Source organism: Petromyzon marinus (genome assembly GCF_048934315.1).
Source record: "Petromyzon marinus isolate PM22_M1 ecotype Great Lakes invasive population chromosome 80 unlocalized genomic scaffold, UKy_Petmar_22M1.pri1.0 chr80_unloc.1, whole genome shotgun sequence".
Lineage (NCBI taxonomy): Eukaryota > Metazoa > Chordata > Hyperoartia > Petromyzontiformes > Petromyzontidae > Petromyzon > Petromyzon marinus.
Window position 1 is genome coordinate 822053 of NW_027422629.1, and position 16093 is coordinate 838145.

At 55.0% G+C, this 16093-nt stretch overlaps 1 protein-coding gene across 1 annotated transcript in view; it reads right to left on the reverse strand.

Annotated features, from left to right (window-relative positions):
• NDUFS2 (NADH:ubiquinone oxidoreductase core subunit S2) overlaps window positions 1-16093 on the reverse strand; it is an 83046-nt gene that overhangs the window by 20502 nt on the left and 46451 nt on the right. The window contains exons 8-12 of the mRNA XM_032981408.2: window positions 13688-13773; window positions 9189-9308; window positions 8544-8607; window positions 4564-4629; window positions 2645-2740 (exon numbers count right to left, since the gene is read on the reverse strand). Of these exons, the coding sequence (XP_032837299.1) occupies window positions 2645-2740; window positions 4564-4629; window positions 8544-8607; window positions 9189-9308; window positions 13688-13773 (432 nt within the window). The remainder of the gene's footprint in view (window positions 1-2644; window positions 2741-4563; window positions 4630-8543; window positions 8608-9188; window positions 9309-13687; window positions 13774-16093) is intronic.

A 16093-nucleotide genomic window follows, 5' to 3' on the forward strand; every position in this document is an offset into this window, starting at 1 on the left:
TAAGGTAACCAGCTATAAGGTAACCAGCTATAAGGTAACCAGGTATAAGGTAACCAGCTATAAGGTAACCAGGTATAAGGTAACCAGCTATAAGGTAACCAGCTATAAGGTAACCAGCTATAAGGTAACCAGCTATAAGGTAACCAGCTACAAGGTAACCAGCTACAAGGTGACCAGGTATAAGGTAACCAGGTATAAGGTAACCAGCTATAAGGTAACCAGCTACAAGGTAACCAGCTACAAGGTAACTAGGTATAAGGTAACCAGCTATAAGGTAACCAGCAATCTGATAACCAGCTATAAGGTAACCAGCTATAAGGTAACCAGCTACAAGGTAACCAGCTACAAGGTAACCAGCTATAAGGTAACCAGCTACAAGGTAACCAGCTACAAGGTAACCAGGTATAAGGTAACCAGCTATAAGGTAACCAGCTATAAGGTAACCAGCTACAAGGTAACCAGCTATAAGGTAACCAGCTATAAGGTAACCAGCTATAAGGTAACCAGCTACAAGATAACCAGCTATAAGGTAACCAGCTATAAGGTAACCAGCTATAAGGTAACCAGCTACAAGGTAACCAGCTATAAGGTAACCAGCTACAAGGTAACCAGCTACAAGGTAACCAGCTACAAGGTAACCAGCTACAAGGTAACCAGGTATAAGGTAACCAGCTATAAGGTAACCAGCAATCTGATAACCAGCTATAAAGTAACCAGCTATAAGGTAACCAGCTACAAGGTAACCAGCTACAAGGTAACCAGCTATAAGGTAACCAGCTACAAAGTAACCAGCTACAAGGTAACCAGGTATAAGGTAACCAGCTATAAGGTAACCAGCTATAAGGTAACCAGCTACAAGGTAACCAGGTATAAGGTAACCAGGTATAAGGTAACCAGCTATAAGGTAACCAGCTATAAGGTAACCAGCTACAAGGTAACCAGCTACAAGGTAACCAGCTACAAGGTAACCCGCTATAAGGTAACCAGCTATAAGGTAACCAGCTATAAGGTAACCAGCTATAAGGTAACCAGCTATAAGGTAACCAGCTACAAGGTAACCAGCTATAAGGTAACCAGCTATAAGGTAACCAGCTATAAGGTAACCAGGTATAAGGTAACCAGGTATAAGGTAACCAGGTATAAGGTAACCAGGTATAAGGTAACCAGGTATAAGGTAACCAGCTATAAGGTAACCAGGTATAAGGTAACCAGCTATAAGGTAACCAGCTATAAGGTACCCAGCTATAAGGTAACCAGCTATAAGGTAACCAGCTATAAGGTAACCAGCTATAAGGTAACCAGCTATAAGGTAACCAGCTATAAGGTAAACAGGTATAAGGTAACCAGCTACAAGGTAACCAGCTACAAGGTAAACAGCTATAAGGTAACCAGCTACAAGGTAACCAGCTATAAGGTAAGCAGCTATAAGCTAACCAGCTATAAGCTAACCAGCTATAAGGTAACCAGCTATAAGCTAACCAGCTATAAGGTAACCAGCTACAAGGTAACCAGCTATAAGGTAACCAGCTACAAGGTAACCAGCTACAAGGTAACCAGCTACAAGGTAACCAGCTATAAGGTACCCAGCTATAAGCTAACCAGCTATAAGGTAACCAGGTATAAGGTAACCAGCTACAAGGTAACCAGCTACAAGGTAACCAGCTATAAGGTAACCAGCTATAAGGTAACCAGCTATAAGGTAACCAGCTACAAGGTAACCAGCTATAAGGTAACCAGCTACAAGGTAACCAGCTACAAGGTAACCAGCTACAAGGTAACCAGCTATAAGGTACCCAGCTATAAGCTAACCAGCTATAAGGTAACCAGGTATAAGGTAACCAGCTACAAGGTAACCAGCTACAAGGTAACCAGCTATAAGGTAACCAGCTATAAGCTAACCAGCTATAAGGTAACCAGCTATAAGCTAACCAGCTATAAGGTAACCAGCTACAAGGTAACCAGCTATAAGGTAACCAGCTACAAGGTAACCAGCTACAAGGTAACCAGCTACAAGGTAACCAGCTATAAGGTACCCAGCTATAAGCTAACCAGCTATAAGGTAACCAGGTATAAGGTAACCAGCTACAAGGTAACCAGCTACAAGGTAACCAGCTATAAGGTAACCAGCTATAAGGTAACCAGCTATAAGGTAACCAGCTACAAGGTAACCAGCTACAAGGTAACCAGCTATAAGGTAACCAGCTATAAGGTAACCAGCTATAAGGTAACCAGCTACAAGGTAACCAGCTACAAGGTAACCAGCTATAAGGTAACCAGCTATAAGGTAACCAGCTATAAGGTAACCAGGTATAAGCTAACCAGCTACAAGGTAACCAGCTATAAGGTAACCAGCTACAAGGTAACCAGCTACAAGGTAACCAGCTACAAGGTAACCAGCTATAAGGTAACCAGCTATAAGGTAACCAGGTATAAGCTAACCAGCTACAAGGTAACCAGCTATAAGGTAACCAGCTACAAGGTAACCAGCTATAAGGTAACCAGCTATAATGTAACCAGGTATAAGGTAACCAGCTATAAGCTAACCAGCTACAAGGTAACCAGCTATAAGGTAACCAGCTACAAGGTAACCAGCTATAAGGTAACCAGCTATAAGGTAACCCGGTATCTGGCCGAGTGACCGAACCTTTGGAGCCTCGATGGCTGTGTAGGTGGCCCCTGGGGGCACCTGGTAGCCCTCCGTGTACAGCTTGAAGTGGTGGATCAGCGCCTCCATTGACGTCTGTGGTGGGGGGGGAGGTGGGGGGAAGAGTGGGGGGGGGGAGGTGGGGGGGGGGGTGGAGGGGGGTGTCACGGAGGTCAGCGTCACAATCGCCAAAACCCGGCACAGACGCCCCCTTGACGTGAACCCAGCCTGGCACGAGCGCCGTGTGGATCCCCGCTCACGGTCAACGCCAAACAGCGGTGGACAGCGGTGGACAGCGGTGGACTGAAGTCATCCTAGGCCTCGCCCTGGGAGCTGCGGTGAACCTCACCGACTCACTCACTCACTCACCCACCCACTTACTCACCCACTCACTCACCCACTCACTCACTCACTCACCCACTCACTCACTCACTCACCCACTCACCCACCCACTTACTCACTCACCCACCCACTTACTCACTCACCCACCCACTTACTCACTCACCCACTTACTCACTCACTCACCCAACCAACCACTCACCCACTCACTCACTTACTCACCCACTCACCCACTCACTCACCCACTCACTCACACACTCACCCAACCACTCACCACTCACACACTCACTCACCCACTCACTAACTCACCCACCTACTCACTCACTCACTCACCCACCCACTCACTCACCCACCCACTCACTCACTCACTCACCCACTCACTCACTCACCCACCCACCCACCCACTCACTCACTCACTCACCCACTCACTTACTCACTCACTCACCCACTCACTCACTCACCCACTCACTCACCCACTCACTCACTCACACTCACTCACCCACCCACTCACCCACTCACTCACTCACTCACCCACTCACCCACTCACTCACCCACTCACCCACTCACTCACTCACTCACCCACTCACCCACTCACTCACCCAACCACTCACTCACTCACCCACCCACTCACTCACACACTCACCCACCCACTCACCAACTCTCCCACCCACTCAACCCACCCACCCACCCACTAACCAACCCACCCACTAACCCACTCAACCCACCCACTCACCCAACCCACTCACTCACCCACTCAACCCACCCACCCACTAACAAACCCACCCACTAACCCACCCACTAACCCACCCATCCACTAATTGGCCCACCCACCCACTCAACCAGGCCACGTCCCCACCCACCCACTAACCCACCCACCCACTCACCCACCCACTCACCCACTCACCAACTCACCCACCCACCCCACCCACCCACCAAACCCACAACACTCACCAACTCACTCACTCACTCATCCACTCACTCATCCACCCACCCACTCACTCACTAACCCACCCACCCACTAACCCACCCACCCACCCACTAACCCACCCACCCACTCATTCACTCACTCATTCACTCACCCACCCACCCACCCACTCACCCACTCACTCAATGACTCACTCACTCACTCACCCACCCACTCACTCACTAACCCACCCACTCACTAACCCACCCACTCACCCACCCACTCACCCACTAACCCACCCACCCACTAACCCACCCACCCACCCACTCACTCACCCACTCACCCGCTAACCCACCCACTATCCCACCCACCCACTCACTAACCCACCCACCCACTATACCACCCACCCACTAACCCACCCACTAACCCACCCACTAACCCACCCACCCACCCACCAACCCACCCACCCACCCACCCACTCACCCACCCACCCACTAACCCACCCACCCACCCACTAACCCACCCACCCGCTAACCCACCCACCCACTAACCCACCCACTAACCCACCCACCAACCCACTCACCCACTAACCCACCCACCCACCCACTCACTCACCCACTAACCCACCCACCCACTAACCCACCCACCCACCCACTAACCCACCCACCCACGTTACCTTCATCTCCGACCGCTTTGGTGGGGAGACTTTGGCATCGTCCACCTTGATCTCGCCCGTGGGCATCTGCGGGCGGTGGTCAGAATCACAATCAGAGGATTTAGACTGCAGCAGCAGGAGGAGGAGGAATCCGAAGAGCCATGAAGCTCTTTCATATCTCACACAGGTCCAGCGGAGGGGCACGGGCTCCGAACGTTGCAACAGCAACAACGACAAAGACACGGGGAGAGAGACACGGGGAGAGAGACACGGAGGGGGAGACACGGGGGGGAGAGACACGGGGGGAGACATGGGGGGAGAGACACGGAGAGAGACACGGGGGAGAGACACGGGGGGAGACACGGGGGGGAGACACGGGGGGGAGACACGGGGGGGAGACACGGGGGGGAGACACGGGGGGAGACACGGGGGGGAGACACGGGGGAGACACGGGGAGAGACACGGGGAGAGACACGGGGAGGAGACACGGGGGGAGAGACACGGGGGGAGAGACACGGGGGGAGAGACACGGGGGGAGAGACACGGGGGGAGAGACACGGGGGGAGACACGGGGGGAGACACGGGGAGGAGACACGGGGGAGAGACACGGGGGAGAGACACGGGGGAGAGGACACGGGGGGAGACACGGGGGGAGACATGGGGAGAGACACGGGGAGAGACATGGGGAGAGACACGGGGAGAGAGACACGGGGGGAGACACGGGGGGAGACATGGGGCGGGAGACACGGGGGGAGACACGGGGGAGACACGGGGGGAGACACGGGGGGAGACACGGGGGGAGACACGGGGAGAGACATGGGGCGGGAGACACGGGGGGAGACACGGGGAGACAGGGGGGGGGGGGGGAGAGACGGGGAGAGACACGGGTAGAGAGACACGGGGGGAGAGACACGGGGCGGGAGACACGGGGGGAGACACGGGGGGGAGAGACGTGGGGGAGACACGGGGAGAGACACGGGGGGGGGGAGACACGGGGGGAGACACGGGGAGAGAGACACGGGGGGGGGAGACACGGGGGGAGAGACATGGGGGAGAGACACGGGGAGAGACACTGGGGGAGACACGGGGGGAGACACGGAGAGAGACACGGAGAGAGAGACACGGAGAGAGAGACACGGAGGGGGGAGACACGGAGAGAGAGACACGGAGGGGGGAGACACGGGGGGGAGAGACACGGGGAGAGAGACACGGGGGGAGAGACACGGGGAGAGATACGGGGGAAGACACGGGGAGAGTGACATGGGGGTAGAGACACGGGGGGGGGAGACACGGGGGGAGAGACACGGGGGAGAGACACGGGGAGAGACACGGGGGGAGAGACACAGGGGGAGAGACACGGGGGGAGAGAGACACGGGGAGAGAGACACGGGGAGAGAGACACGGGGGAGAGACACGGGGAGGAGACACGGGGAGAGACACGGGGAGGAGACACGGGGGAGGGAGGACACGGAGGGAGACACGGGGGCGAGACACGGGGGCGAGACACGGGGGGGAGACACGGGGGAGAGACACGGGGGAGAGACACGGGGGAGAGACACGGGGGGAGACACGGGGGGGAGACACGGGGGGGAGACACGGGGGGGAGACACGGGGGGGAGACACGGGGGGAGACACAGGGGGAGACACGGGAGAGACACGGGGAGAGACACGGGGAGGAGACACGGGGGGAGAGACACGGGGGGAGAGACACGGGGGGAGAGACACGGGGGGAGAGACACGGGGGGAGAGACACGGGGGGGAGACACGGGGAGGAGACACGGGGGAGAGACACGGGGGAGAGACACGGGGAGAGACACGGGGGGAGACACGGGGGGAGACACGGGAGAGACACGGGGAGAGACATGGGGAGAGACACGGGGAGAGACACGGGGAGAGAGACACGGGGGGAGACACGGGGGGAGACATGGGGCGGGAGACACGGGGGGAGACACGGGGAGACACGGGGGGAGACACGGGGGGAGACACGGGGGGAGACACGGGGAGAGACATGGGGCGGGAGACACGGGGGGAGACACGGGGGAGACAGGGGGGGGGGGGGGAGAGACGGGGAGAGACACGGGTAGAGAGACACGGGGGGAGAGACACGGGGCGGGAGACACGGGGGGAGACACGGGGGGGAAGGACGTGGGGGAGACACGGGGAGAGACACGGGGGGGGGGAGACACGGGGGGAGACACGGGGAGAGAGACACGGGGGGGGGAGACACGGGGGGAGAGACATGGGGGAGAGACACGGGGAGAGACACTGGGGGAGACACTGGGGGAGACACGGGGGGAGACACGGAGAGAGACACGGAGAGAGAGACACGGAGAGAGAGACACGGAGGGGGAGACACGGAGAGAGAGACACGGAGGGGGGGGAGACACGGGGGGGAGAGACACGGGGAGAGAGACACGGGGGGAGAGACACGGGGAGAGATACGGGGGAAGACACGGGGAGAGTGACATGGGGGTAGAGACACGGGGGGGGGAGACACGGGGGGAGAGACACGGGGGAGAGACACGGGGAGAGACACGGGGGGGAGAGACACAGGGGGAGAGACACGGGGGGGAGAGAGACACGGGGAGAGAGACACGGGGGGAGACACGGGGGAGAGAGACACGGGGAGGAGACACGGGGAGAGACATGGGGAGGAGACACGGGGGAGGGAGACACGGAGGGAGACACGGGGGCGAGACACGGGGGCGAGACACGGGGGCGAGACACGGGGGGAGACACGGGGGGAGACACGGGGGGAGACACGGGGGGAGACACGGGGGGAGACACGGGGGGAGACACGGGGGGAGACACGGGGAGAGACACGGGGGGAGACACGGGGGAGACACGGGGAGAGACACGGGGAGAGACACGGGGGGAGACACGGGGGGAGACACGGGGGAGACACGGGGAGAGACACGGGGAGAGACACGGGGGGAGACACGGGGGGAGACACGGGGGGAGACACAGGGTTGATAAAAAACATTCCCATTGTGGTGGTGGTGATGATGGTGGTGATGATGATGGTGGTGATGGTGGTGGTGATGATGGTGGTGATGATGGTGGTGGCGGTGATGGTGGCGACGGTGGTGGCGATGATGATGGTGGTGGCGGTGGTGATGATGATGATGGTGGTGATGGTGATGATGGTGGTGATGGTGATGGCGGTGGTGATGGTGATGGCGATGATGACGGTGGTGACGGTGATGGTGATGATGATGGTGGTGATGGTGATGGTGGTGATGATGATGATGGTGGTGGTGATGATGGTGGTGACGGTGGTGGTGATGGTGGTGATGATGGTGGTGATGGTGGTGGTGGTGGTGACGGTGGTGACGGTGGTGACGGTGATGATGGTGGTGATGATGGTGGTGGTGGTGACGGTGATGATGGTGGTGATGGTGGTGGTGGTGATGATGGTGGTGGTGATGATGATGGTGGTGATGGTGGTGACGGTGGTGATGGTGGTGATGATGGTGGTGATGATGGTGGTGATAGTGATGATGATGGTGATGATGGTGGTGATGATGGTGGTGATGGTGGTGATGGGGATGATGGTGGTGGTGGTGATGGCGGTGATGATGGTGATGATGGTGGTGATGATGATGATGGTGGTGGTGATGGTGGTGATGATGATGATGGTGGTGATGATGGTGATGATGGTGGTGATGATGATGGTGGTGGTGATGGTGGTGATGATGATGATGGTGGTGATGATGGTGGTGGTGATGATGGTGGTGGTGACGGTGGTGGTGATGGTGGTGATGATGATGATGGTGGTGATGATGATGGTGGTGGTGATGGTGATGATGATGGTGGTGATGATGGTGATGGTGGTGATGATGATGATGGTGGTGATGATGATGGTGGTGGTGATGGTGATGATGGTGGTGGTGATGATGATGGTGGTGATGATGATGGTGGTGGTGATGGTGATGATGGTGGTGGTGATGATGATGGTGGTGATGATGATGATGACGGTGGTGTCTGATTGCCGGCCCCACCTTGTTGAGGCACTGCAGCATGATCCTCAGACTCTGCCTCATCTCCTCCACGCGACAAAGGTACCTGTTGCAACGCACAGGCAAAGCACCCCCGTGTAGCCTCAACGGACTGTCGGGGCAAGTGCCGTGACCTCCTCCTCATGCACCTAGCCTGGCACGGCCGGGCAACCCGTGGCACCTGCAGGGTCTGTCCCGTGACCTCCTCGTGCACCTAGCCTGGCACAGCAGTCGACCCGTGGCACCTGCTGGGTGTGTCACGTGACCTCCTGCCAGCGGGCGTTCGACACTTCACGTGGCCTCAGGGTGCACATAGCCTGGCACAAGCGTTGTGGTGACGTCACCGCCACTTAGTGGCGAATGGCGGTTGTTGTTGTTGTTGCGGGGCGCGCACGTGTGTGTGTACGTGTGTGTGTACGTGTGTGTATGTGTACGTGTGTGTGTGTGTACGTGTGTGTGTGTGTGTCTGTGTGTGTGTCTGTGTGTGTGTCTGTGTGTGTGTGTCTGTGTGTGTGTGTCTGTGTGTCTGTGTGTGTGTCTGTGTGTGTGTCTGTGTGTGTGTGTCTGTGTGTGTGTGTCTGTGTGTCTGTGTGTGTGTGTGTCTGTGTGTGTGACTGTCTGTGTGTGTCTGTGTGTCTCTGTGTGTACCGATCGTAGCAGTCTCCGCGTGACCCCACTGGCACGTCGAACTCCAGCTGGTCGTAGACCTCGTAGGGCTGCGTCTTGCGCAGGTCCCACTTGATCCCAGAGCCCCTGAGCATCACCCCGCTGCACACACACAGTCACACACAGTCACACACACACAGTCACAGTCACCACACACACACAGTCACACACACACAGTCACACACAGTCACACACACACAGTCACACACACACAGTCACACACACAGTCACACACACAGTCACACACACACACACAGTCACACACACAGACACACACAGTCACACACACACAGTCACACACACACAGTCACACACACAGTCACACACACAGTCACACACACACACACAGTCACACACACACAGACACACACACACACAGACACACACACACAGACAGACACACACAGTCACACACACACAGACACACACACACAGACACACAGACACACACACAGACACACACAACAGACACACAGACACACACACAGACACACACACACAGTCACACACACAGTCACACACACAGACACACACACAGTCACACACACAGTCACACACACAGACACACACACACAGTCACACAGACACACACACACAGACACACACACACAGACACACACACACAGACACACACACAGACACACACACACAGACACACACACACACACGCAGGCACACACACACACGCACGCACACGCAGACACACACACAGACACACACGCAGGCACACACAAAGATAAAGACAAAGATCCCCCGTGTAGCCTTAACAGACTGTAGGGGCAAGTGCTGTTAGCGAGCACCTATGAAGGCCGGAACGGTACACGAGGGGGTGGGTGGCCAGCACCACGCCCGACCGTCTTTGTCTCCCCAGTAGCAATGTTTACACACCGCACCAGGTACTCATTTGAGGCTGAGTCGACCTATGGGAGGCCCGGGACCGGTTCAGATAATCGTCACTGGTGTTGGCCGTGAGCGGGAATCGAACCCGGGTCGCCAGGTTCATAGCGCAGCGTAGCGCTAACCACTACACTACCGCTCCCCACAGCACAAAGATAAAGACAAAGATCCCCCGTATAGCCTTAACAGACACACACACACACACAGACATACACGCAGGCACACACACACACACAGACACGCACACACAGACACACGCACACAGAGACACACACACACACGCACACAGAGACACACACACACAGACACGCTCACAGAGACACACACACACAGACACGCTCACACACAGACACACACGCAGGCACACACACACACGCACGCACACACAAAGATAAAGATCCCCCGTATAGCCTTAACAGACACACACACACACGCACACACAGACGTACATGCAGGCACACACACACACACGCACACACAGACACACGCACACAGAGACACACACACACACAGACACACACACACAGACACACACACACACACAGACACACACGCAGGCACACACACACACGCACGCACACACAAAGACAAAGATCCCCCGTATAGCCTTAACAGACACACACACACACGCACACACAGACGTACACGCAGGCACACACACACACACGCACACACAGACACACGCACACAGAGACACACACACACACAGACACGCTCACACACAGACACACACACACAGACACACACACACACACAGACACACACGCAGGCACACACACACACGCACGCACACACAAAGACAAAGATCCCCCGTATAGCCTTAACAGACACACACACACACGCACACACAGACGTACACGCAGGCACACACACACACACGCACACACAGACACACGCACACAGAGACACACACACACAGACACGCTTACACACAGACACACACACACAGACACACACACACACAGACACACACGCAGGCACACACACACACGCACGCACACACAAAGACAAAGATCCCCCGTATAGCCTTAACAGACACACACACACACGCACACACAGACGTACATGCAGGCACACACACACACACGCACACACAGACACACGCACACAGAGACACACACACACAGACACGCTTACACACAGACACACACACACAGACACACACACACACAGACACACACACAGGCACACACACACACAGACGCACACGCAGGCACACACACACACGCACACAGACACACACACACACAGACACACACACACACAGGCACACACACACACACACAGACGTACACGCAGGCACACACACACACGCAGGTACAAAGACAAAGAGACAGATCTCCCGTATAGCCTTAAGACTGCAGGGGCAAGTGCTGTTAGCAAGCACCTCACACACAGACAAAGGTGGTTGTGGTGGTGGTGGTGTTTGTGGTGGTGGTTGTGGTGGTGGTTGTGCTAGTTGTGGTGGTGGTTGTGGTGGTTGTAGTAGTTGTGGTGGTGGTTGTGGTGGTGGTGGTGGTTGTGGTGGTTGTAGTTGTGGTAGTTGTGGTGGTGGTTGTGGTGGTGATAGTTGTGGTGGTTGTAGTTGTGGTGGTGGTTGTGGTGGTGATGGTTGTGGTGGTTGTAATTGTGGTGGTTGTAGTTGTGGTGGTGGTTGTGGTGGTGGTTGTGGTGGTGGTGTTTGTGGTGGTTGTAGTGGTGTTTGTGGTGGTTGTGGTGGTGGTTGTGCTGGTTGTGGTGGTGGTTGTGGTAGTTGTGGTGGTGGTTGTGGTGGTGGTTGTGGTGGTGGTTGTGGTGGTTGTAGTTGTGGTGGTGGTTGTGGTGGTGGTTGTAGTTGTGGTGGTGGTTGTGGTGGTGGTTGTGGTGGTGGTTGTAGTTGTGGTGGTGGTTGTGGTGGTGATAGTTGTGGTGGTGATAGTTGTGGTGGTTGTAGTTGTGGTGGTTGTGGTGGTGGTTGTGGTGGTGGTTGTGGTGGTTGTGGTGGTTGTAGTAGTTGTGGTGGTGGTGGTTGTAGTTGTGGTAGTTGTGGTGGTGGTTGTGGTGGTGATAGTTGTGGTGGTTGTAGTTGTGGTAGTTGTGGTGGTGGTTGTGGTGGTGGTTGTGGTTGTAGTTGTGGTAGTTGTGGTGGTGGTTGTGGTGGTGGTTGTGGTGGTGGTTGTGGTGGTGATGGTTGTGGTGGTTGTAATTGTGGTGGTTGTAGTTGTGGTGGTGGTTGTGGTGGTTGTGGTGTTTGTGGTGGTTGTGGTGTTTGTGGTGGTTGTGGTGGTTGTGCTGGTTGTGGTGGTGGTTGTGGTAGTTGTGGTGGTGGTTGTGGTGGTGGTTGTGGTGGTGGTTGTTGTGGTTGTAGTTGTGGTAGTTGTGGTGGTGGTTGTGATGGTGGTTGTGGTGGTTGTAGTGGTGGTTGTGGTGGTGATGGTTGTGGTGGTTGTAGTTGTGGTGGTTGTAGTTGTGGTAGTTGTGGTGGGGGTTGTGGTGGTGGTTGTGGTGGTGGTTGTGGTGGTGGTTGTGGTGGTGGTTGTGGTGGTTGTTGTGGTGGTGGTGGTTGTGCTGGTTGTAGTTGTGGTGGTGGTTCTGGTGGTGGTTGTAGTTGTGGTAGTTGTGGTGGTGGTTGTGGTGGTTGTAGTTGTTGTAGTTGTGGTGATGGTTGTGGTGGTGGTTGTGGTGGTGATGGTTGTGGTTGTGGTGGTGGTTGTGGTGGTTGTAGTAGTGGTGGTGGTTGTGGTGGTGGTTGTAGTGCTGGTTGTGGTGGTTGTGGTGGTGGTTGTTGTGGTGGTGGTTGTGCTGGTTGTGGTGATGGTTGTGGTGGTGGTTGTGGTGGTTGTAGTTGTTGTAGTTGTGGTGATGGTTGTGGTGGTGGTTGTGGTGGTGATGGTTGTGGTGGTGGTGGTTGTAGTAGTGGTGGTGGTTGTTGTGGTGGTTGTGGTGGTGGTGGTTGTGCTGGTTGTGGTGGTGGTGGTTGTGCTGGTTGTGGTGATGGTTGTGGTGATGGTTGTGGTGGTGGTGATGGTTGTGGTGGTTGTGGTGGTGATGGTTGTGGTGATGGTTGTCGTGGTGGTTGTGCTGGTTGTGGTGGTGGTGGTGATGGTTGTGGTGTTGGTTGTGGTGGTTGTGGTTGTGCTGGTTGTGGTTGTGGTGATGGTTGTGGTGGTGATGGTTGTGGTGGTGGTTGTGGTGGTGGTTGTGGTGATGGTGGTGGTGATGGTTGTGGCTGGTTGTGGTGGTGGTGGTTGTGGTGATGGTTGTGGTGGTGGTTGTGCTGGTTGTGGTGATGGTTGTGGTGGTGGTGATGGTAGTTGTGGTTGTGGTGGTTGTGCTGGTTGTGGTGGTTGTGGTGGTGATGGCTGTGGTGGTGGTGGTTGTGCTGGTTGTGGTGGTGGTTGTAGTAGTTGTGATGGTAGTTGTGGTTGTGGTGGTGCTGGTTGTGGTCGTGGTGGTTGTGCTGGTTGTGATGGTTGTGGTGGTGGTAGTTATGGTTGTGGTGGTGGTTGTGCTGGTTGTGATGATGGTTGCGGTGGTGGTGGTGATGGTATTGGTGGTTGTAGTTGTGGTGGTTGTGGTGGTTGTAGTTGTGGTGGTTGTGGCACCTGAATCCGTAGTTGAGGGCTTCCTCTGCTGTCACCACGCCGATGTCCACCAGACGATTCTTCCAGATACGATTACTCGTGAGCATCTGCACCACACACAACCACACAACCAGTCACAACCACACACAACCACACAACCACACAACCACACACAACCACACAACCACACACAACCACACAACCAGTCAACCACACACAACCACAGGCAACCACACACAACCACACACAACCACACAAACAGTCACAACCAGTCAACCACTCACAACCACACACAACCACACAACCACACACAACCACACAACCAGTCAACCACACACAACCACACAACCACACACAACCACTCACAACCAGGCAACCACTCACAACCAGTCAACCACTCACAACCACTCACAACCAGTCAACCAGTCAACCACTCACAACCACTCACAACCAGTCAACCACTCACAACCAGTCAACCACTCACAACCAGGCAACCACTCACAACCAGGCAACCACTCACAACCACTCACAACCAGTCAACCACTCACAACCAGTCAACCACTCACAACCAGGCAACCACTCACAACCAGGCAACCACTCACAACCAGTCAACCACTCACAACCACTCACAACCAGTCAACCACTCACAACCACTCACAACCAGTCAACCACTCACAACCAGTCAACCACTCACAACCACTCACAACCAGTCAACCACTCACAACCACTCACAACCAGTCAACCACTCACAACCAGTCAACCACTCACAACCAGTCAACCACTCACAACCACTCACAACCAGTCAACCACTCACAACCACTCACAACCAGTCAACCACTCACAACCACTCACAACCAGTCAACCACTCACAACCAGTCAACCACTCACAACCAGGCAACCACTCACAACCAGGCAACCACTCACAACCAGTCAACCACTCACAACCACTCACAACCAGTCAACCACTCACAACCACTCACAACCAGTCAACCACTCACAACCACTCACAACCAGTCAACCACTCACAACCAGTCAACCACTCACAACCAGTCAACCACTCACAACCACTCACAACCAGTCAACCACTCACAACCACTCACAACCAGTCAACCACTCACAACCAGTCAACCACTCACAACCAGTCAACCACTCACAACCACTCACAACCAGTCAACCACTCACAACCACTCACAACCAGTCAACCACTCACAACCACTAACAACCAGTCAACCACTCACAACCAGTCAACCACTCACAACCAGTCAACCACTCACAACCAGTCAACCACTCACAACCAGTCAACCACTCACAACCAGTCAACCACTCACAACCACTCACAACCACTCACAACCAGTCAACCACTCACAACCAGTCAACCAGTCAACCACTCACAACCAGTCAACCACTCACAACCAGTCAACCACTCACAACCAGTCAACCACTCACAACCAGTCACAACCAGTCACAACCAGTCAACCAGTCAACCACTCACAACCAGTCAACCACTCACAACCAGTCAACCACTCACAACCACTCACAACCAGTCAACCACTCACAACCACTCACAACCAGTCAACCACTCACAACCACTCACAACCAGTCAACCACTCACAACCAGTCAACCACTCACAACCAGTCAACCACTCACAACCAGTCAACCACTCACAACCAGTCAACCACTCACAACCAGTCACAACCAGTCAACCACTCACAACCAGTCAACCACTCACAACCAGTCAACCACTCACAACCACTCACAACCACTCACAACCAGGCAACCACTCACAACCAGTCAACCACTCACAACCAGTCAACCACTCACAACCACTCACAACCAGTCAACCACTCACAACCAGTCAACCACTCACAACCACTCACAACCAGTCAACCACTCACAACCACTCACAACCAGTCAACCACTCACAACCAGTCAACCACTCACAACCAGTCAACCACTCACAACCACTCACAACCAGTCAACCACTCACAACCACTCACAACCAGTCAACCACTCACAACCACTCACAACCAGTCAACCACTCACAACCAGTCAACCACTCACAACCAGGCAACCACTCACAACCAGGCAACCACTCACAACCAGTCAACCACTCACAACCACTCACAACCAGTCAACCACTCACAACCACTCACAACCAGTCAACCACTCACAACCACTCACAACCAGTCAACCACTCACAACCAGTCAACCACTCACAACCAGTCAACCACTCACAACCACTCACAACCAGTCAACCACTCACAACCACTCACAACCAGTCAACCACTCACAACCAGTCAACCACTCACAACCAGTCAACCACTCACAACCACTCACAACCAGTCAACCACTCACAACCACTCACAACCAGTCAACCACTCACAACCACTAACAACCAGTCAACCACTCACAACCAGTCAACCACT